At 44.1% G+C, this 24789-nt stretch overlaps 2 protein-coding genes across 2 annotated transcripts in view; both read right to left on the bottom strand.

Moving 5' to 3' along the window:
- LOC8050519 (ankyrin repeat domain-containing protein 50) overlaps positions 1-21371 on the bottom strand; it is a 72660-nt gene extending 51289 nt beyond the window's left edge. Inside the window, exon 1 of the mRNA XM_042289977.1 lies at positions 21047-21371. The gene's annotated coding sequence lies outside the window, so the exon portion shown is untranslated. The remainder of the gene's footprint in view (positions 1-21046) is intronic.
- A 2078-nt stretch (positions 21372-23449) lies between these two features.
- LOC8050740 (ubiquitin carboxyl-terminal hydrolase 35) overlaps positions 23450-24789 on the bottom strand; it is a 33006-nt gene continuing 31666 nt past the window's right edge. The window contains exon 15 of the mRNA XM_029984312.3: positions 23450-24146. Within this exon, the coding sequence (XP_029840172.3) occupies positions 23994-24146 (153 nt within the window). The 3' untranslated portion in view covers positions 23450-23993. The remainder of the gene's footprint in view (positions 24147-24789) is intronic.

Raw genomic sequence — 24789 nt, 5'->3', positions numbered from 1 at the left:
CTCGTCCATGTCTTCGTAGTGAAAGCGTTGAATTCTTACTTTTAATTTTTGTCAAAATGTAACCAATTAACCAGCCTAAAAAAATATTCGCGATTAAAGCATTAATTGAATCATCGGTAGGTTAATCGATCAAGTGCCCAGCCCTAATTATTAGCATTATTTACAATTCTAGCTAGATTGGGTTACAACGATTAGACGTATACCACACGCTGGCAGAATACCGGGACATTTAAACAAAATGAAAAATTATGAATTATAAGAGTAGCGCCGCTGTTGCTGATCTAAGGGAACGGATTTGCGTTTGACTGTGACCCTTGCGATTTCTTAATTCTGGCCACTTACGACGAGAGACCATCTACCGAGTGGGCCTACACCGCTTCCAATAAACGGTTATCGCCTTTTCTTTTACCCATTGTTTTATTCCCATTATGGGCTTGAAATACTTTCCAACAATGCATTCTTCATTCTATTATTACCATCTCCGCACGACGATGATTCAAACGTCCGTCAAGCATTAAACGTGCTCTAGAAGCAGCAATAAAGGCAAGCCTCGCGTGCACCCACCTCTATGCGCCGGTTTTTTTCTCCGATATCACTCGAGAGAACACACGCTTGTTTTTGCGTGCAGGTGCGGCAGGTGCCGTCATTCTTGTTTTGTACCTATAGCGCGTCCACACCAAAGCGCTTCGGGAAACTGGCGCAGCGTTCGCAAAGCGCTGCACAGCCCAGATGAAAAAGCACGATCTTATCGGAATCGCAGGCAGCTGTTGTACGATACTCCGGTTGTTCACAACCGCGCAGTCAAAACACACACACACACCCACACACACACACACTAAAAAGCGTGAGGGCACCGCCCGCGCTCGATTTGGGTTAGCTGGCGAGAACGCACAAACAGAAAGCCGACGAAAGCTATATGACGTAGCGATTTTGGCAGTGTTCGACTGGGCTCGTAGCGCCCGCTGCGCCCTGACTTTCAACCACACAGAAGAGGTTCACTCGTTTATTGGATAATTGAACTATTTATTTGTTTTGTACTCGGAGCACGGGGGCATTACAGAGAGAAACGGGGGAAATTTATAAAGATATACTGGGTACGAGCCGAGCCTTCGGCAACAAGGTGCGAGCTCGTTTACAAAAAAAAGCTGACGTTGATGATCGCATTTTTTTTTTCTTTTTTGCACTGCGCAGTTGCTGCGTTATGGTGCACACCGAACAGTAGCTGGGAAAGGGGGGGGGGGGGGGACAAAAATTTCTCATGTTGCGTTATACCTAGTTCCAGTTCCAGGAAACCATATACGGCTCTGCAGGAAACTAACTGGCGACAGCATGACACTTGTATGATGTCCTCAGGCGGAAATCGTGGGACCACTTTTTTGGACGCTGTAAACACACCAGTCGGAGAGACGCGTTCCAGGCGGCCGCAGCCTAGAATCCTCCGATTCGAGCCAATCAGAGGGCACCAACAGTGCATCGTCACGGCGTTCGTCTTTTTTGCGCGTTTGCGTCGGCATAAACCAATCAAACCACCCCCCCCCCCCAAAAAAAAAAAAAAAAAAAAAAAAGAAAGAAAAAGGCGCCGGATTATTGTGCGCGAGTGGGAAAATGACAAGCGTCAAAACGATGCAGTCTTCATAATTTCTTTTTTTTTTTTTTCGCCGCTTGATTGGTTTTGTCGGGTCGTAGCAAGAACTGCTCTCGGATTTAGTGCGTGGAGACAAGTATAAATAAGGACAAAACACGGCTGCCGCGTCAGTGAGGATTATAGCCATGTTGTAATATAAATAAAACAAAATAAAAGAAAGGGGTTACAACCGCTAAACGGAACATCTGATGACGTCATAGTCACGTGAAACAATAGGCGTCGGCGCGCTTTTCTTCTGCTCGTTTTTTCTTTTCTTTTTTCCCCGAAAACGGCGTTTGTTGCACGTTTGTCTATAATCGCACTCACCTGCCTTTCATCGCCTCACTACGGACGCAACGTTTCCAGAAAAAAAAAAAAAAAAAAAGGATTTTTTTTTTTTTTTTATATTTGGAAAATTTTCGATAAATGGTTTTAGCAAGAGAAATCCAGCAATTTTATGAAAGATACCGACATATATTACAGTGATGTGATTGGCCTAAGCCGTTTTGGAGCACCTTTCGGAGCAACCAAAACAGTGTTTTGGAGCAGCAAAAGTGGCTTTCGGAGCAGCCAAAACAGTTTTTCGGACACCAAAAATGGCTTTCGGAGCAGATATTCTTAGAAAAATAAAAATATTCGTTTTACGTGCTGGACAAACGAAGGGCACTTTGCTCGCTGAAATAAACGAATTATAGTCAAGTTCGACCACCTAGGAGTCTTTCAAGATGTAACTGAAATGTTAATGACATGACAGATTTTGCAATGCTTCAGTTAAATGATACCTATATATGTACCCACAATAGATAGATAAGAACCAAACTTCACATATTCAAACTTATTTGAAAACTAAACTTCACACAAACCAAACTTCACATGTTCAAATCTGGTGACCGCCACCTAATTACAAACTATCGGCCCATCTCCCTAACCAGCGTATCATCTAAGCTCATGGAACACGTACTTTACTCCAATATAATCAATTATTTAGAAGATAGCAACCTCCTTTTTAATCAGCAACATGGTTTTCGGAAAGCGTACTCTTGCGAAACCCAACTAACGGCGTTTCTTCATGATATTCACGCAGCTTTTAATGCCAACATTCAGGCTGACGCCATTTTTCTCGACTTTTCTAAAGCGTTTGATAGGGTCCCTCATCAACGCCTTAAAATAAAACTTTAGCGAATTTAAGATCCATCCCACTATCGTAAATTGGATATCCGAATTCTTGACTAACCGCACCCAGTACACCACCATTAATAACTCTAAATCTTCGTGCCCGGTAACCTCAGGCGTCCCTCAGGGTAGTGTACTCGGGCCCTTACTCTTTTTAATCTACATCAATGATATTCATGAGCACATCTCCTCATCAGTTCGGTTATTTGCAGACAACTGCGTAATTTACAGGCCCATTCTCTCGCTCGACGATCACCATACTTTGCAAACAGATATTTCAGAAGTCATTCAATGGTGCAATAAATGGCAGATGACTCTCAATTTCGACAAATGTAAATCCCTTTCCTTTTCTCGTCGTGCTCTTCAACCTTTTTCTTACCATTTTGACGCGTCCCCCATCACCGTTTGCAGTTCATAAAAATATCTCGGTATTCATTTAACATCTGACCTTTCATGGACGTCTCACATCAGTAATATAGTAGCTAGCGCAAACCCTACCCTCGGTTTTTTGCGCCGAAACCTGAAACCCGCAACACCAGAGATAAAACAATTAGCATACTCAACTTTGGTTCGGTCTAAGCTTGAATTCGCTTCTTCTGTGTGGTGCCCTTGGCAATCTTACCTATCTAACAAACTTGAATCCATCCAAAACAGGGCTCTTCGTTTTATTTTTTTTTTCTGATTACTCACCATTCACGAGCATATCTGGATTGCGCGAAGCAGCTAACCTTCACACGCCTTCATTGAGGCGCCGAGTGTCCCGTCTCTCTCTCCTTCACCGAATCTTTCACTATAACATGCCTCTTCGTGAATCTCTGCTTTTACCCCCGTGGAAGATTTTCCCCCGCTTTGACCACTCCTGCAAGTTGCGGCCCATTTTTTCGTCAACTACTTCATACAGTAATTCAACTTTACCTTTGGCAATAAACGATTGGAACATACTACCAAATGACATTGTAACCATAACTGACACACATAAATTTGCCGCCTCTGTAACCTCTTTCATCTCTTCATTGTCCGGCTAGTTCCCTCTTCTATTGTGTTAAAATTGTGTGCGGAAGTGTTCGATTAAGGAAAATAATAACAAATGTACCACTCCCTTGTGTAATGCCCGTAAGGGCCTTCAAGGATAATAAAATATGATGATGACGATGAAACATTATTTGAAAATGACCAGCTTAGTAGTAAATATCCCAGCATTACGTTGACTAGTGATATAATATAATAAATGGAAGCAGTCCCCGACTGATGAAACACATACCTACTGCAGTGCAATGCGAAATTGCACACAAGAAAAAGGTGATGTACGACTACGGGTACTTTTTGCTTTTCAAAACTTTCTGCAAAGCTGCTGTAAGCTTCGCTTTGGCTTACGCTAGTAATGAATGTCCATGCACTTTTAATGTCTCCAAAGAAACATTGAGACACCCCACAAGTGTACAGTGCTTTAGGCGTTGCCGAAAAAGTTTTAAAAACCGCTTTCCACCGTTTTACCGATTCCCGACGTGCCAGACTTTCGTCAAAAGTAAACGTAAAACAGTGGAGCGCTTTGTGCAACGACTGAAGTCGAGACAAACAAGCGCGCTGTGCGGGTTCAGCGTGCAGACATTGCCTTATTTGCTTTAGCTCACTTCTCTTCACCAACTTTCTTGCGCGACAGATTTTTCATGTACCGGGGTCCCTCTCGAAAGAAAGCCACCCAAGAGAAACCTAGGTAATCAAAACTTAGACACAGCAGTCTTCGAACTAATGAGGATGTTTTTGTAGTAGCGTATGTTTTAAACAAGAACAGGAATGTTGATGAACATGCGGCGGTCCTTATGTTTCAGTTTAGGAAGCTCCATATCTGTAGCGACGTGCGGACTGGTAGGCAGGACCAAATATAGTTTTCCCGCGGCCGTTGCTTGCAGAAGCGAGTGCTACAGCTCAGATAGTAACTCCAGCCGCGCAAAAACGTAATTTCGTTTCAGTGCCACGTCATGGCTGGTACCCAGCACGTTAGCGGAGCGCCCGCACACGCCCGTATCTATCGTTGTATAAAAAAAAAAAAAAAAAAAAAAAAAGCGAGACGACATTTACGAGACGACGAGAGCGCGAAAGAAAAGATGGCGGGAAAAACCATGCGAGACCGGATGGGCGATTGATGTAACTAAAGCAAGGGTGCAAGCAAGCTCGTTCAATACTGAGATTGGAGTTTTTTGCCTGTTCTACGTTCCTTCTTTTACCCGGCTCCAGGGTTGCAATGTCACAATTGATGCAGAGTACTTTGTGTCGGGTGGCCGCTTGCGCCACGTAGCTCACGCATACTCAGTTACGGTACTCAGTTTAGTTTCGGTTTTGAAAGGCGACCAAAATTGGTCCTTTGGCGCAGGCTTGGCGCAGATTACCCATATTTTGGCGAAATGTAGCGGGATGTAGCAGGGTTAGCCCCTTGGCGCAGTTTGGCGCAATTGGCGCAGCAATCACATCACTGATATTAACAACGGCGAGAGTTATTCGCCAGTTTCTGCAGTCGTACTTTACAGTACGACTGCAGTCGTACTTTACAGTATTTTTGGATGTTTGTGAGACCTTCGACAATTTAAGAGATTTTTCCTCTTCCTCTTACTAAATGTGGTGCTGGGTTGACTGTAACGTTGAACTTGCAGCAACCGTTCGTCAATTATGGCGTTATATTACGCAAACGTATGTACGTATGTTTGTGCAAAGCGGAGGCTCGGTGGCGCGTAATACAATTAGTCCCATGGTTTTCGTTGATCAAGGGCGTGACAATTTATTAACAGGAAAATATGATATATATCACATAAAAAAATGGCTTCTTTACAACATGCACGCACATATTATACACGAACAAATCTCAGGCAGCCTTAAGTTACCACTCTTCTGCTTTCAAGTTTACAAAACTCAATACTGCTATATTTTTAACATTTTAACATGTATAGCCATACTTCCGCACAGTTTATACTGAACAGCAAAACAATGCTCATTCGGTGTATGCTTTCAGGGCAGCGCAAAGTTTGACGACAGATGGAGGCAACAGACCACCAGCTTTTCTTTCCGCCCATTTTCTTCCTTGCGTGCTCCATCACTGGATCGCTTCTTTTTCTCTTTTCTTTTTTTTACAGGCTAACAAATCTCATTTAATATACTAGTGTGCTTAATCCTCGACCTGTACTGTAGACGAAATTACGTGCGATATTATTATTTTTCGATTCGACGTAGTTATTTCATATATTTAAAAGTGCCCGCCCAAACGCGAAACTGCGCACATCGCGGGAGGTGTTATTATTTGTTATGTCTTTGGCGAACTACAAACGTTATATTCGCACGTGGTTTCGCATTGCTGGTCTATTTATCGGTATGCCAATGGGAGTACTGGTTCTTTCGATTCAGATTTCCAACGCTGTTCGGAATTAAATTTAGAGGATGAGAGCTCATCATCCGACGGAAAAGTTCTGTAAAGTACCTCCCTTGTTAGGAATATGAAGCCGCTGGAATGTCGCCGAAGCGAATGCGCAAAAATGAAACCGAATGAAAGGTGACAACGTTTCGCCATTAACATTTTCCTTTGATGCTGTTAAACTTGAACAGCTCGCAAGCACTGCTCAAGCTCCAACCAGATAATGAAAAAAAAAAATGCAGTGACCCTTTCTTTATATTATTCCTTTGCAAAGAAAACCAGACCCCCGAAAAACATATCTTGGGGGGAAAAAACTCGACTGTCAAAGGGTTTTTACCGAAAGGTGGAAAACTCGTGCTGGGGACGGGACAACCAAATCTCCTCCCTGTCACTCTCATCCTCGGCGAGATGTTTTGGTGGCGCCCTCCTATGCTTCCCTCTCGTGACGTCACTACCATGCGGACAGCAAGTTCGATGGTGTTTGCAATGAGCATCGTGGAAGCTTGAAATCACTGCGCTCTCTAAGCAACACTGCCAACACCGTCAAAATTAAGGTTCTTACATTCTTCTTATTTCTGTAGAAAAGAAAACCTTTGCTGACGTCATAGTCAGCATTCGGCCAATCCTGGAAGGCCGACCACAGCGACGCTTTCGATCGCGCACGTCGCCGATACCAGAAAGTCTCTACTCACACACCAGCGTTACTAGAACAACTCAGTGGGGAAACTACCATAGACCCTGCTCTCAAAAAGTGGCACCGATTCGTACTCGAGAACCGAGCTAATGGCGATCGCAACGCCACCAGTTCTCTCGCAGCGGCTACTCTGGGAACTGCACGGCTGCTGGTATTGGTTCGGGAGTATCGCATTCGATAGCGTCGGCTGTGACTGCTCTAATTTGGCTTTAATCGGCCATTTTGGCGCCGAGACACATAGGTACAAGCCTACAAGGGGTTTCTGGGATGCCTACCCCCGCTTGACAAGCGGACGCGCCGCGAATTACTAACGAAGTTAGGATGCGCCCAGGTCGGGACGCGCTACCTCAAATCACCGGTGAGACATGGTTGAATAAAAACAATATTAATTGTGCCGCAAAACTTTGTAAACTAAAGGTTTTAGAAAACATCCCGCGCCTGTTATATAAAAGTTCCCATAAAAAAAAAGTTTTTTTTTTCGTTTGTTTTTCCGCAAACAACATGCTTTCTAAAAGCTCAAGGTGATCACAATACAAACAAATGATAAAGAGTGGTGATCTAGCTCGGTCTCGGTGAACGCCAGCGGCCCAGGTTTCAACAGTGAGTTTCCCAACTGAGGGTTTTAGTAACGCTGTCCTACACACAGGAAGGTTTTGCGTATAGTTCATACGCGTTTCAGGGTACACCATACTGAGATCAGACTGAAATATCTGATCTCACGTTTAAATACAAGTATGTCAATTCCTCATACAAAGAAAGACATTGGTAACGTCCCACTTTTTTAAACTTTTTGCGAACATTTTGTTTGGGACGTCGCCGTGGAAGATTACGCACCGAGTCAGCTAGCTCGCCAAACTTTCTATTTTCGCTAAACTAACAAAAAAAAAAAAAAGTGAGGGAAGACGAAAACTGTTTGGTGGAAATAGAAGTTTTATCCGGCACGTCCCTTTCCAATTTCGATGAGGTATGCGCCCTAAACGTTTCCTGTCTGGAGCCATTGCCTGACTGATCGAAATCCCGCGGCAGAACACCGCCACCACACCAAACCACGCTTAGCTCATCCCCTCCCAAAATACCTTCACGTTCCAAACCGGAAACCAAATTTCCTAACCCCCCCACCCCTTCCTAGAGTTGGCGCGAACTTTTGTCGCACCGGAGGTTCGGGTGTTGCGGCGAAACTTCGACCTTTTTCGCGAAATTCGACAAGTTTCAACGTATAGACAGTGTTGCCCGACTTAGATACAAAAATGTAATTGTTTAAAAACACATAATTTACACATTTTTGTTTTTATATATTAAATGATTACCAAGGTTTACGCAATATAGAAGGAAACGTGTGGTTTTGACGAGTTAGTTTATTACGAAACGATAAAACAATACATTCCAAAAATATTGCACTTTTTTTTTTTTTCTGCCAAGCGACACCAGCTCGTTTGAATGTTGGCACATACGCACAAGAGTCGCAAGTTTTGTCGAACTTTTATCCAACTTTGAGTTAGAAGGTCGACAAATTCGAACTTGGTCCAACTTGAAAACCTCCGACGGGTTCGCGACATTCCTACACCCCACCATAGCCAGCTCGAGTTAGCAGACGACAGGCCTGAGCGTCGGTTCCAAATCGAGCAGCGAAAGGCGCGAGCGGTTCGTATAAAAACTTTATAAAACCATAGACTTCCCCCCCCCCCCCCCCCCCCCCCTCCGTCGCCCAACGTCCCAAAAAGTAAAAACCAAGCTGTGTTCAACTTTCACAACCCACACGGTTCTCCCAACCAAAACAAACGAAAAAAAAAAAAAAAAAACAGAAAGAAAACAATTAAGAAAAGCAGACGATATTAAGGCTCCGGAACGCCATCTGCAAACGATTAGGATCTCCGACGTCTTCAGCCGTATTGCCTCGAGCCCTCCGGGACCAAATAAATAATGCCACCAACGAACTTTCCCTTCTCTAGAGCTCGCGAACGGTGCACGCGGAGTCGCGCCCTCACCCTTTTTAATATACATCGCAGCTTTTGTTCGTCGAATATACGTCTTCCTTTTGTTGTTTGTGTGTGCCTCATCGGGTGCTTATGAACACCACTTTGTTCCATTAGAGCAGGGGTCTCGAACACGGGGCCCGCAGGCAACCGGTTACGAATCCCGATTCCCATGTCTCAAGCGCTCGAAATGGCATGCGCCGTAGATCTCATCTCGCCGATTCACTTTCGCTCGCAAAAGTACAGCTCTGCTTTTTTAACGTATTCACATAGTTCCTACTTATCTGTGTTCACCTGCCCTTTGTTTCGCTTTATTTTTTTGCTTCCCAGCTTTTTGTAATGTAGAATTCTGCAACTAATAGGCTGCAAGCGCGAGATATTCGTTGAAGGATGCATAACAAAGATAAAGCGAGAAACTCGAAATTCTCGCCTAAATCACCATTAAAAGACAAGTTTTTGTCGAGGGTAGAAGCTGGCGCAGGAGACGTTACAAGACTGACACTCCTGCTCCCTGTCGTTCTCACTTTTGTCAGTGACTAAGGTGGAAAGGCCGCATCTTCGGCGTTATCCAAAGGAGGCCAACGCCGGAACTGTTCCAGTTGAACTCGTGTTCAATCGGAACAAGAGTTCCGGCCGAACGCCGCCTCAGCGCTAGTGCGTTGGCCTCCGATTAAGTACGTACAAAAAAAAAAAAAAAGAAAAGACAAGAACGGTATTGGGTGATTCCCTGACAAACGTCCCAACCATCGCGGGAAAATCAAAATAAAAATAGCTTAGCACCGGCTAACCGGTTTTCGTGGCACCGTAGTTTGACTTCACTGCATGCGCAAAACGCTAGCGTCGCTGGGTATTCAAGGCGTGCCACAAGCCTCGTTTTACTATTACTTATTCTACGACAACGTACGCGGTTCAAGGTGTATACATGCGGCATATGGCCCAAACTCGATCTGCTTGGGGCCCGAAGGCATGTCTCCAATCGATTACCAGCGGCACGTGCGTGCTGTGAAAACACAACAGTACGGTACAGAAAAAACCGACTGCTAAACACTAAAAAAAAAAAAAAATGTTTTCTTTTTAGCAGTTTGTAAGGACACGCGTGCCAAAAAAAAAAAAAAATAATTTTATGCTTTTTTAATTTTTTTTTTTTTTTTTTTACGGCAATATTGACGGCGCGAGACGCGATTTAGTCGGCAGTTGACCTTTCCACTTGTTTTCTCTCTCGGCATTTCGGGCGCGTGGAAGGCAGGTGGATCGGCTTCACCTTCACGTGGAGGTGGAATAAATCTCTCGTCGTCAATATTGCTCCAAAATTTTTTTTTTCGCGTAAAATTTATTTTTTGACACGCGCGTCCCAACCAGGCTGTTAAAAAAAAGAAAAAAAAAGAAAAGACATTTATTTTCTTTATGGGGCTTTTTAATTTTTTTTCGCTTAAACTTAAATTTATTTTGATACATGCTGCGTAGTTACAAGGTAACAAGAGGATGTACCCAATAAGCCGTCCCGCATACATATACATATATATATATATATATATTTTTTTTTTCGGAAGGGCTTTGATGTTTAATTTGGGTCTTAATCTTCAGAAAAAGCGTGATTTGGGCAACTTTGATATTTATTCTTTTGGAAACCTGTTTGCTTTATCGCTGTCAGATAAGTTTAAGCGTAAAATAGAGCAACAGCCCAGCCCCCTCGCCCCCCCCCCCCCCCCCCCCCACCCCCTAAAGAAAAAAAAAAAAAAAAAAAGAAAGGTATTAAAATATTTTTTGGACCAACATTAGTTTCCGTTTTAAATGCTGGACATGTGTAGTTTTCTGCTTGTTTACTCCAGAAAAATCAACGCAACACGAAAGAGCAACCTCAGCGGAAAATGTAAAAGTAATTGATATATATCCTATTTAAATCGCGTAAACTTTTTTTTTTTTTTTTTTAATCTTATATCTAGTTCGGGTTCACTGCAGAAATGTAGAATCTCACACGTCATCAAACATTTTTGTATATAAAAATATTCCGGCCGAAGTCCATTTAGAGTCTAGCAAACAATCACGGCTTCCTCTTTTTTTTTTTTTTTTTTTTTTTCCCGAAGAAACCGTCATTGGTCACTCTAGTCGGTAACACGTACTGCCTGGGACGTCTGGCGTGGAATGGCCCTATTTCCTTTCCGTCTGGAGAGACAAAGGGAAACCTTGACAGTGAGACGCACAACCAACGCATACAGCCGCTGCACCAATCAGCTCTCATCCATGAAGCCACGTCAGTACGCTCTCCACGAATAACAGCCAGAGAATGGAGTCACACGGCACAAGAACGACGGCTCCAGCCAGCACGTACCACCTCACTGCCAAGTTTGAGGGGTGACAATGGAGAAACGCGCGTCCACGACCAAGTCATGGGCAAACGTTCTCATTGCTTGGTTTACGTTCGCGGCAGGTTTTTAAGTTCACTGAAAAAAAAAAAAAAAAATGGCGTCTTTTTCGCGTGCGTGCATTCGTCGAATTCGTCGGTACGGTGTATCGTCGGTACTTTCCGTGAGCTGGCGCCTTCGATCGCACCCGGTGTAGGATTCTCGCGAAGTTTGGCAACCAAAAGTTGTCGAAACGAACCGAGACTAGTGGCGTGCAACGTGTGGCGCCAGTGAGGCAGATGGAACCGGGAATCTCCATCGTTTCCGTACGCCGGTTTGTTAGCGAACTCACACGCGTAAGCGAGCAGGGGTAGGGAGTGATCCCAGGATACCTGGGTTCTGCAGCGCGAGCTTTTGTTTGCTATGCTTGCTCCAAACTGCGGTTTGGAACACGCCCAAAGTTCCTGATTTTATCTTGATCGTGGTCGTCCTCCTCTCCGGTGTTTTGCAGGCGGCGTTGCGGTTCAACAAGCACCTTTTAAATAATGTAAAATGCAAAAATGCACAGCGAGACTGAAACCCCCATACGAGGACGCGCGCTCGTACAATATATGAAAGCCCAAAAAGCCTGCCAAATTTCTCAGTGCTGCGTAGTGTGCGCACTTATCTCCAGCGCGCCTTTGTTGTAGATACAAAATTTTAAGTGAGACACGTTCCGAACTGACGTGCAAGAGCACGAATGACGCGCATGATGCAACAGATGACTCCGTCAACACGATACAGACAGACACCACCATCCGAAACGAAACAGAACGAAACGGTTACCACTGCGACGGCTACTTTGACGGGGGACGAAGCAGGGAGGGAGAAACATCGGAGAGAAGGACGAACGTGATCAAAATAAAAACAGAAAATTTTGGCCGGAAAACGGAGAAAGGGGGCAAAGAGTATGGGGGTCGTCACGTGATTCATGTTGTCACGTGACTGCGCCCTGACTACCTGCAAGAAAGGCGTCGCGATCTGCAAGTGTCCCCGCCTTGTTCTAACCCCCCTCCCCCCTCCCTCCCTCCCCTCCCCCCCTCCCCCCTCCCCCCCCCCCCCCCCCCCCCCTCGAGGGCCCCAGCAACAGACATTATCCCAAAAGCGTATTAAAACGTGCAAAAAAGGACAGTGGCGAAGAAGACACAATCAACACGAGGGGGCGCTATAGCTTTCAAATGATTCAATAGAGATTTTGTCGAGAATTCCACCCGCCACAGCCCGCGGTCTTCGACCCTGTCCTCCTGTTCTGTCTTCTCGGCAGGCAAAGGGGACGGCACTGTTTACGAGCACTTATCAGTTTATCTGTCCGGCGATTAACCGCTCAAAAATCGGAGCTATATCTCGTCTGGTTTCCGATTAGACAGAGGAGAAACCTATCACCAGCACCAGACGCACGATGTGCAGCTTTTATCCGTTGGAGGACGACTGTAATTATCGTTTAATTATTAGCCCAGCAAGAAACGGGCGCATAATGAGTTGCCAACTGACAGGGCTTTGAAATAATAACGTAACATCCTCTCATAGCGTCACTCTCCAACAAGCAGACAACTCTTAAAAGCGTCTACTTACCCGCAAAACACTCGAAGAGCCAATGTCTGCGATGTACGAATTCAGCTGAGCGAATGATGTGGTGGAACATCTGTTTAGACCTCGAAATTAAACGGATGTTCTGCCTCATCATTCGCTCACCTGATTTTGTACATCGCAGACATTGGCTCTTTGAGTGTTTTGCAAATAAAAACCTTGGCCACCATAAATACCCTGTCAGTGTCCCTGTATTATTATTTTTTTTTTCTCTGGTACTTGCTGGGGAAAGTACATCCTCCGACTTTAAAGTATACATTCCCTAAATTTGGTGTCGTTCAATTTGTACGACAAAATGATGCTTTGTCAACTCTGACGAAATCCTGGCAGGGACATATCCCACACTCAGCAGAAACGCGAGCAGACGACGCATCGCTCCGTTTGCACGGGGGGGCGGCTTCGTGAAAATAAGCTCGTTCAATAAGCGGCCTTGGCTTTCCCAGTGCTACACAAATTCTGAGGTCAAAGATAAAAGTTCACCAACCCCTTCAAAAAGAGAAAGAAAAAAAAAAAAAAAAAAAAACGAATTGCCACGTGTGAGAACGCGTTATTGTCTTTCGGCACGTCATCTGGCCATTTTCTCTGAGGGAAGTCGCTGGCCTTTTATAAGATCAATACAAATAAGTGCCTTAAAAGTTGACTGTGTCAAATAGGCCGTCAGAGAGCGTAAAACAACCACTCCGGTCACTTGACTTTATCCAATCTTCGCCGCCATTTGCGAAAATAACTGACGCAACCCCCCGATTACCTCTGGGGGGTATTTTGACATACAAGTCAAAAAAAAAAAGAAAAGAAAAAGAAAGCCGTTTACAAGTCCCTGTAACGCCGAATTGGAGCGCAGCTCTTGAGGAGGAGCAGGGGAAAGTAGGGAGAGGAGGCTATGCCCCTCCTCCTCTCTTCTTCGCCTCCTCATCCTGCCTTTTACTCCTCCCTCCGAGCGGCGTTGCCTTCGCCGTAACCCTGAGGTTACCCTCGTGACCTCACGTGGTCACGTGACCTCAGGGGGTTACGTGACGTCACCGGGGTCACGTGACCTCACGGTTACGCCGACGCGGTTCAAGCCGGAAACGGGCGCTTAAGAGCTGTGCTCTAAAAGGAAAACGAAGAAACACTGTAAAGGGGATTGAAAGGGCGTCATGAAAGATTGTGTTAGAAAGTACTGGTCTTACCTTAAAAGTGCATTGTATTTATACACTTCAAGTACGTTGCACATGGTGTACTTACTACGTTACTTGAATTACAGAACCCCTCATTTACTTCGTACTTTACTTCGAGTACTTTTTAGATGTACTTTACCCAACACTGGTCTTCCCTTGACAAACCTGGATAGATGGATTCTAATGGCTGTACCCCTTTTACAGGCGGTAGCTCGCGCCACCTATATAGCCTAAAAACCTCGCAAGGCATGCCTCCATTCAGAGGCGTTACAGAAGAAAAACAAAAACATACACACAAAAAAAAAAAAAAAACGCAACGAACTGCGTTACTCGTTACTTGCAAAAAAGAGGAACGCGTTTCCGACCCACGCTACCTCAAAATAAAAAGAACGTGTTACAAATAAAAAAGTGTTACTTTTTACGAAAGCAAAACGTTTTACTTTTCGCGTTATGCATAAGCGGCATTTCAAGAAACATATTGTCCACGCGGGAACTCAACATAATTAATTATCTTTTATCTTGCTTTACAGTTCTAAATTTGAATGTACACTCACAGATAACGGGTGTACTATTTACACCCCTTGTCCCCTATATAAAACCCCAATACCACATTTCAACGTTCGGTCCACTAACGTCGAACTGACGATACCACATCTTACAAGCGGCTTGATAGCTGTGTGATATAACTTACTAAATATCTAATGCACGTATCAAAGACTACGGAAAACCCATACACACACACATACACCGAGGTTTTGTGTACATTAGCTATTTTAATAATCCTTAATGCGTACATTATCTATTTTAATAAGTTGTACCACTCGACTATCAAACCGCTCGTGAAAGTTGGTCAGTTCGGCGCAAGTGGACTGAACGCCGAGTTGTAGTTTTTGGGGTGTTACATATGGGGACAAGGGGGTGTAAGTACTACACCCTGTATGTGGGAAGAAGCATAGCTATGGATAAGGGCAAGAATTCGTACAAGGTGGCGCCTAAAGATACAAATAAAAATTAGTTTTCTTTTTGTGTTTTTTATAGTCTTGGGAAGGCGATTTTACCCGCTTGTGCAGTCTGTTTCAAGTCGAATGCATGGAGAATTCCGCGCAGCAAAAAGCAGGGACGCGAGCGAGTCCGTGGCTTGTAGTCTTATAAAATGTCCTCAGCGAGAAGTGTTTCAGCATACGAAGCATTTCGAGGCACTCTCGCTCCAGCGTCAAATCTAGCGCGCTCGTCCGCGAAATGCCGCAGCGGAAACCAGGGATCATCGTAAGTTCAACTCCCCACCACTCATGCTGCCCGTTTGGATCTGGATGAGCATCGCACCGGCGTGCGCGATGCACCTCAAAACGTACAGGATGAGAGAGGCGGCACTGCTCCGAACTTTCTCGTCTACGGCGGAGGCGGCAGACGTCCACTGATGTTGGCTATATACTCACTCCTCGCCCTCTAAACAGACGCACAATTACTTCTACCAGGAACGGAGATATGGAACCTAACCACCTATACACAATCCGAAACACCAAATTCTGCCCCCCCCCCCCCCCCCCCCCCCCTTCCCCCCAAAACGGTACCACCGGAGTAACGTCGCCCGTTCTGACTCAGCTTCTTCCTTTCTGTAACAAAGTAATAAAAAAGAAATTAGGGGGGAAAATGATTTCGTGACATATATTTGTGACTTTTTTTTCAACCAAGAGATGAGTAACTGTATTTTGTAGCATATACAATTATACAAAGTACACTAACGGGGCGGCAGTCTCGGTGGCTTGTGTTCCCGACTCGGCGGGTGCTCTATCCATGCTTCGAAGTATATAACGGCACGAGCTCCCGCGCTAGCAACGCGAAGCTCTCTCCACCCCTGGGATAGAGCACGAAGGAAAACAAAGCCCGACCTCTCACAGCACGAGATCGGCGAAAATATTTTCGGTTTCACGGTCATTACTTGAAAAAGGGCGACACGGACACAGACGCACGCTATCGAATTTCTGCCAACGCGAGAAAAGAAAACTCGGGGAAAAAAAAAAAGAGTAATAGTCCACGAAGTCAGTTAGGAACGCTCTTGGAATGCGCTTGCATAGCTCCAGGCTCACACGGAGACAGTGGCAAAAGGGCCTGGCAAACCCCCAAAATACCGCTCAAGGTCCTCATTGTCCGATAAGGTCTGGGCGCGCCTACTGACGAGCACGGAGGCCTGCGGTTCCCGCCCTCGACCTCGCATTTCACCTCGATATACTCACCGATAAGGGCCATTGTAGTGCATCTTCAACAACCCCCCCCCCCCCCCCCCCCTTTCTTCCGACGGCTCGCCCAAACAGGAAGTTCCAATCTGCATGCCGTGTCCCGGAAATAGACCCTTTAAGCACGTTGCAACCATCTTGCAACCGCTTGTGACTGATTGCGACGAGGTACCACACTGACGTTATCTATTGGCTTGCCCTGGAACGACTCTGCTTTTCGTGTAACTAAACTGGAGGTTTTACGGTTTTCAACGGTATATCTATGAGGAACAGCCACTTGTATATGTTATAATAACACAGTCAGAATTGACGCGTGAAATTTTCGGTCAGAAAAAAAAAAAGGTGTATTTTTACACCCTTTGTCCCATATAAGACACCCCAAAATTTCAGTTCTACGTACACCGCACTGATTTCGAACCGACGGCACTAACTTTCACGAGAGGCTTGATAGCCGTGTGGTACAACTTATTAAAATAGCTAATCTACATGTTAATGACTACCCCAAAAAAATAATAATAATCGGGGTTTTCTTGGCCCTACTGCAAAACCTCAGTGTTTTCTTTCCGTGGCCTTTGATACGTACTTTAGCTATTTTAATAAGTTATATCACACCGTTATCAAGCCCTTCGTAAAATTTGGGGCCCTCTGTTCGAGTATAGGGCGCAGTACGTCGAAATGAAGTTTTCGGGTGCATTAGATGGGACAAAAAGGTGTAAAATTACACCTTTTTTTAATTTTTTCTTTAGAGTGTACTTCCGAATGTGTGGGCCACCAGGAGTGTAGCTGTCGGTATTAAAATGTTTCGTCTATACTATCACACCATCGTGCTATCAAAGGAAGCTCTGACACCGTACAGGCGACCACGGCAGAAACGTACAGCCCTTTGCATTCGTCACTGCAAAACGAAGTCAAATCCATCCATCAAAAACATAAAGCTCTGCAGCCTTCAGAGTTGATTGAAAAAAAAAAAAAATCAAATTTCCATTGGTGTTCTTAATATGTCACAAAGGGAACTTGCTATGTGCACACGGTACTTAGTTACCGGTATCGACTTTCCTGCCATAATTGCATTTCAGGATTTTTTTTTTTTTTTCTGTGGATAGTTGCAGACAAATGCGCGTCAAATAACATTTCTGGCGCGTCGACAAGGAAAAAAAAAAAAACAAAAAAACACCTCAAATATATAATTAATTATTATTCGGCGCTTGTATACGTGAATGTGGGTGAAAAAAAAAAAAAAAACAGTAATATTTCGCGGAAGATGTGATTTTGGGTTTTAGGATGTTTTATTATTCTTGAATGTTTATGTTTCATGTATAAAAATAATTCCTGCCGGTTACGATCGCGAAATTAGTAAAATACGCATTTCAAGATCTCCAGGCAACCCAGAACGGAATGAATTCGAGCCTTTTTTTCTCAGCGTGGTCCTCGAGTTGTGACGTCACCCGCCATTACATTTACGTTGACAAGCAGGCCTACCCGCATCCTCTCCATTGCAGTTTTCTGGAGCTTCAATTTCTCACGGAAATTTATTAACGAAATATTATGTTCCGCGTCGCGAAAAAGAGCATATAGCAACAGATCTATATGCGGTAACATTCGAACGCGTTTTTCTTTTAATGTGATTGTGTGGCATCTTCACAGTTTGTGCGCAAGAATTTCTGCTCTTAATATTGCCCTATCACAACCAAATTTGGCATGCATATACTTTCGAATATGTAGAATGCCACAAATATATCTAGGTTTGGTAAGAATGTTTTTTTTTTTTTTTTTTTTTTTATGTTTATGGGAAATTTAAGAAACTTTTTTTAGCTCCTTGAACTGTTATTTTTGCTCTTTAAATATATTAAAATGGAGGAAGCGTCGCACAAATTATTTTTGTTGTTCATTGCATTCAGTGTTTTCAAGGGAGCGAATTTGTTTATTTTGTGCGTTGCCATGCCTCACGTGTGCACAAGAAAACGTTTTCTTTTTCTGCATGCTCATTCCATCAACCTAAAAAAAAAAAATTGCTGTAGCAAATCTAACATCACATTTATAAAGAAACATTTAAGCACCATAAAATGTAAAAATTTAATTTCGACATCATAAATAATATTATTAAAAACTTTTCCCCTGGTGCATGTCCCTTTGACCTACTTCCTCAGAAAGTAGGACCCTCAAGGGGTTTGGAATGGCGCCTTTCGCACAGGTAGGCGCATAGCATTCTGCACCCTACGACTCCAGTCTGCGTACACAACGAAGGACCACCACGCCGAGGTTAGAATCCCAAAAGAGCCAGGGTTCTAACCCCAAAGAGAAAGGTGTGAACACAGAGCAGCGAGCTTAAATCCCGAACAGTTAGGTTCGATTTTTAAAGAGCCGGGTTCGATTCCCAAAGAGTCGGCGTTTGAATCCCAGAGGAGCTCTCGGACGTTAAAAGGAAGTATTTAAACCCCCAGTGGTGAGTGTTTGTAACGTGGCAATGCACCCTCAAGGCCACAAATCCTTTGGGATAGAGCATTTTTGCGCAGGTAGACGCGTAACAATCCACACCTTCCTGTCTAACTACACAACGAAGGGCCCCGAGTCGACGTTCGAATCCCAAAAAGCCTGGATTCTGACCTCAAGAATAAAGGTGTTGAACACCAAGCAGCGAAGTTCAAACCCCAGACCATTCAGTTGAAACATCATTGCAGAGCTGGGTCCGACTCCCAAGGGAGCTCTCAGAAGATAAAGTGAAGCATTTACAGCTCCCAGTGGTGTAATGTTTTACCACTTTGGGGAATACGCCCTCGAGGGAAAGAGTATTACAGGTAGGCGCGCAACACCCCGCACTTCCCAGTAATACGTACAAGACCACTGTAACACGACGGACTATATACAGAGCCGAGGTTCGAAATCCCAAAAGGACGAGGGCTGCAACCCCCACTAGGACGGTGCGAATACCAAGCAGCGAGGTTAAAAACCCAAACAGTTGGATTGGAATACCACCAAAGAGCCGAGTTCGAACCCCAAGGGAGCAAGCGGTTGTAACCTCGACAACTCGCTCAGTGCATGCGAGTAGTGCGTGTGGTCTGCGATCCGTCCATCCATCGCCAATTTGTGTTGTAACAAGCTTTGCTAAGGTCGAAGTAAACACAGGCACCCGCCCACTCATCCGGTCGCCCGACGCCGAAAGTCGTTGGGCTTGTTATACCGAGAAAAAGGATGGACCGAAAGCTACGTTGAATAACACTGAAACATTGACCTCGAGAGAAAGAAACAAGGCTCAGAAAGAAACAAATTGATGCTTTCAAGTTCATACACGCAGACACGCGCAAACAAACTTTGCATCGTGAAAAAAAAAAAAAAAAATATATATATATATATATATTTTGACCCTCGCTACCTTTATAGTATTAGGTAAATCGAAAGCTAAAAGCAATTTGTGAACATTTCTAATGAGACAGAGTAAAAACGCGAATTTATCAATCCATCTTGAGAAATGTGCCATATGAAATATCATGTTCCGAACTCGATTTTGACCCGCATGGACTGGACCATGAACTGGACACATCTAGAGACGTGTGTTTGTGTTCTCGCTCGTTACCAGCATAAAAGTACACTTGAAAATCACGCTCTGACGCGCAAGCAACAAACGACCACACAAAGAGACATAAAAAAGAACTGTCAACGGAACATTCGTTTAGCTGATACGGTCCATTGCAACCGACGACAAACGAAAAAGAAATATAACAAATAAACGGTCTACATTAAATGTGCTTGTAGCTACATCAACAAACATCTAAAAAAAAAGAAAAGAAAGATGTATTTTAAGTGCAGCTCAGGGTCATTAATTGTGAGAGACTGACTGTCTCATCCCCTTACGGGCTGCTTAATGAGCTCTATCTTTCCGCATAGATATTAAGACAATGAGCTAGAGGAAAAAAAAAAAAAAAAAAAAAAAAAAACAAGGTTAAAAAAAGGATTTTTTTTTTTTTTTTCAGGAACTTGAGCAAATGTGTAACTTGGTGAACAAAAGGTAAGGGCGCAAACGAGCTGGTGGTGGTTAAACATTTCGACAAAAACCCCGAGACTGGGACAAAAAGGGACGTGTTTGTCCGTCCCTTTTTGTCCCAGTCTCGGGGTTTTTGTCGAAATGTGTAACTTAGTCTTTTTGACAACTAAATTCGGCAACACCGCGCCCTTGACGCCTTCGACGATTGATGGAGATCTCAAGGATAGCGCTCCACTGGCATAAAGAAAAATCTCGCCTCCCTAAGTTAAATTTGACACAGATGTTTCTAAATACAAGACTATGGCAGAAAAATAAGAATAGAAGAAACACACCTTGAAACTGACAAAATCTCCGTTGTGATGAACGGTCGTGTGAGATGGCTCTTTTTATGTATTATACTTCTCGGAAACCTACTCTCAGCGGTTTATATAACGAACGTAAAACATTAGACTAGCTTATCCCCTTTAAAAACCTTTATTAAAAAAAAAATAAATACAATCTAAAAGCCAGTAACTGAGAGACATGTAGGTGAAACGCACACTGCGCGCATGGTTAAGGTCGATACGCTTTTTGACATGTCGAAAGCCCAGCCTCCCGTTCGATCGACTTCATCAAATTCTGGTTCCGCCTTCGATAAAACGGATCTCTGGCGACACAGTGGGCGTACGAGCGAGATCTAGGGCGCCGGCGACTTGAAACAGGGTTTTGAAAGGACAGCTGTCGTGACCACAATGGGCAATGCGGCACGATCTCTCAAAGTCGGTTTGCCTGCGCCCAGCTAGACGGGAGGAACACAACCGAAATGCAGCGCCCCGGGTTTGACGTGGAAGGGGTTCAGACTCACGTTTTACACTGCCGAACGGTCATAGAACCACTTCTTGAAGACGGTGCCGCCGATAGCAAGCCGCAGAGGAGCGACGACGTTCATCCCAAGTTTTCGCCATGAAGCACTCACGACCGCGATCGCGTTCGCCCGACTTTGGCTCTTGTCATAGTCGACGCCTAGGGGTTTTTGTTCCTTCGTAAGCGGGATTTGACAGAGGCCTGCGGCTCAGTTGCACTTTTTACGCTCTTGTTTTTCCTCCGATTGGAGGCTCGAAATGAAAACGAACCGAAGAGCACACGAGAAGACGCTGGATGACACACGGGCACACACGGACTGTAATAAACGATATTAACGCCAGAACGGACCGGTGCTGCCACTTTGTGGCGGAAAACTACACTAATGCAGTGTTGCCAGATGGAGAAAAAAAAAAGTCAGCAGATTGATCCCCAAAAAGTCAGTAGATTTGCACAAAAATCAGTAGATTCCACGAAATATGTGTTTTGCCATGTTTTGCTATCTCCATTAATACACACTTCGAAGAAATAGTATAGAGTAACAAATAGCATGGTAATAAACACAAGTAAAAATGAAAAAAAAAAAACAAGACCAGTTCTCGAGTAACTTTATATGAAGGACAAATTAAAATGGCTCCATAAATGTTTTTGTTTTAGTCATTATTGACTGTTTCGAGGATTATTCTTTGAAATCAAGACTGAGGGCACTTTTGGGATCACAGATGAAGGCGACAGTGCGACGTTCACCTGTCGCTATTATTGAAACGAAACCGAAACAAGACGCTCCGGCAAGTACGCGCGAACATGTCCAATGGAAGTCCTCTGCATGCTGCCATCTTTCCTTACTGGGCTGTGGAAGGTTTTTGAAGCAACGCTGTTGGTCCGGAGCACTGTTGAGGCTACGCGTCTTCTGCTACGGGCTTATTTCTTTTTTGCCTGACCCAAAGTTTGCGTTCAAACGTGGAGAAACTTCATTCGTTAGCTTTTTAAGCTACCGAGGAATAGGATTATATCATTTTCTTGCCACAGCCTGCCAAATAAAAGAAAATAACTGGAATTTGGATGTCGATCCCATGCATTCCGCCGAACGAATGCATGAAAATTGCGGCTCTCTCCGCTCAACTCGAAGCTATTCTAGTAGATTGTTTAGGAGCAGCCGAGAGTTCAGGCGCATGCGCAAACACCTCTCGCTCTGCGCCGCGGGCTGATTGGCTCACTCGGGAGAGGGACGTTACGACACGATCATAGGCTAGCCAAACTCTCTCCATATATGACTCTGGCCCGGTTGTCACCGTAGAACCTGCCCAACCTGCTCTGGGTGAATAGATGGATGAATATACGGCTACGTCACTCGAATAGGACGGGCTTCTGGGCCATCTAGCCAGTGCTTCATTTTTAATTCTGGGACATTATGAGTTTCCTTTGATGGGCGACACTGGAAACTGAAGGGGACATATAATAAATTTTTAATATGTTTACTAAAAAAAAGTCAGTAGATTTTCTTGTTTTTCAGTGAATCAGTAGACCCGGAACGAAATCAGTAGATCTACTGATAAATCAGTAGACCTGGCAACACTGCACTAATGCAGCATTAGCATTACTGACCGGATGGATAACGTAAATTGCTAACTTAGTGAATGGATAACTGAATACCCCCAAAACTACCTAAACCCTCTGGACTAGGCGGCAGCTAGCGCCACCTAGGTAGTACTGTTTGTAATTTAAAAAATAAAATCTAAAAGGTGTTGTATGACGAAAACCCCGAAACTCGTAAAATCAGCAAAGGTCCAGGCTGTGACTTGCGTTGAAAAAGTAAGCGGTCAGCTAGAATAAAGGGACGAAACCGTTTACTCTTGCATTATGTACCAACTAGCTCAATTTCAGCCTGTTACTGCGTTGAAGTATGGTCTCTACGACAGACCGAGGCTTAAAATGCTGAACAAGGTGTTTAAAACAGAGAAGACAGAATATCAAATAGATCAGTCAGGGCCACACAATGCCCAAGACTATTTGCATTCTAATGTGCGGCACTTTAATTATTTTACCTCCACTGCAGAAAGGCAAGTATCCTATACCATGAAGGACCGCGGCGACGCATGTTACTATGAAGTAACATCATTGTATGGATGGCAGAGAAGTGGTGAACTACGGCCAAAAGTTTCGAGCATACATACTATGCGCAATACATCTAATGCATATCTTGCTCAGGTAGGCCATAAACATCAATATTTACTGCCACACTGGCGGTACTTTTAAACAGACCTCCAGTATTGCAAGGCGGCTGTGCTACAGCTTCATTTTTTGCCAGCATCACAACCATCTCAATCATTAAACTATTAGTAATTGCGGGACAAAGTTGAAGAGTGACACAAAATGGCTGCTCAATAGTGGCCACACAATCTAAAAACATGCTCCAATCCAACCATATCAAATGTTTATTTACGACAGTATCCAAAAAAAGGCAGGCAGTCAGCAAAAGCTCAACAAAAACAAACAAACAATACAAATGAAGAACAAGTTAGAACTGTAAAGGCCAAAGGGGTATTTACAGATTACCAAAAAATAAATTAACAAAAACGCAACCACTCATCTTGTGTATATATCTACAGAAGAAAAAAAAAATCATTGTCAAATCTGTGTGATCCACAAGTTTATGACCGTCTTCTGGGTCTCTCAAACATCCTTTTTACACATTGTTGCGATTAAGCACTGTCCTGATTGGTTCATTGCTACATAAAAAGAAACAAACCCTGTTCCTTTAACGCTGTTTGAAAAAACACTGGATACAAGACCCAACCGAATAGACCATCTCAAACCGACAAGGACCAATCACACACGACCCTGGCATACAGGCGTAGAAATTGCTGAAAAGGCCGCTCTTTTAATTTGGCTCGCTCGCAAACGAGAATGATGCCGGACTCCAGTGTGCAAAGTCAGTTCGTTGGGGGGCGTTAGAAGACGACACGTGGGAAGTCGCCCAGACCGCCACCCATGCCGCCTCCGCAGCCTCCCGAGGGCGGAGAGGGACCGCCTTCGGAGAAGTCCCCGTTGTGATTGGTCCGACTGTATGAAAATCGTGCACGCTTGCTCTTGGCCTCTTGTTCCTGCAACAACCCAGGTGTAAATTAAACAACAAAAAAAAAAAATTCTAACCTGTTATGCTAAAAAAGAACAACTAAAAGCACCACTGAAAATGACAAAAACTGTAGACTTTGCCACGTGACACAGCTGCACTGCAGTGAGGCGGTGGTGCATGCCTATGAATAGTGATGGAGCAGACTTTGTACGAAACACGTGTTTCGGAAAGTTTGAAAAGAGCAGACAGACCTCGGGTGTTTAGAATAAGTTTGGATAGTTTTGGAATGCTTCCAGTGCAAGAAATGAGAAACCCCACAGACTGCTTGCAATACTAATACAAAATTTTTATAAATATACTTCATTTAAGAAAATAAGCTTCCTTTAGTTACCTCCTGGCATTCTGGAAACTGCTAAAATTTTCTCGCAAAATGTTAAAGAATTTTTGAAACGGCTCGAAACTCGACCTTTTATGTTTCATCCCATCGCTAGTAATAACCAAACAGCTTTCCCGCAGCGCAGCCACGTTACGAGGCAAAGCACCGCTCGATGAATGTTTTCAGTTAGTGCACATATTAAAAGTTATTTTTCTCAATGCACTAGTCTCCTAACTAGCTACGTCATAATAAGAGTAGTCTTATAATAAAGTCAAAACTGGGGAATACTAGGCAC

Source organism: Ixodes scapularis, unplaced genomic scaffold (assembly GCF_016920785.2).
Source record: "Ixodes scapularis isolate PalLabHiFi unplaced genomic scaffold, ASM1692078v2 PGA_scaffold13__105_contigs__length_92229423, whole genome shotgun sequence".
Classification (NCBI taxonomy): domain Eukaryota; kingdom Metazoa; phylum Arthropoda; class Arachnida; order Ixodida; family Ixodidae; genus Ixodes; species Ixodes scapularis.
This window is presented reverse-complemented; position numbering and strand designations above follow the sequence as displayed.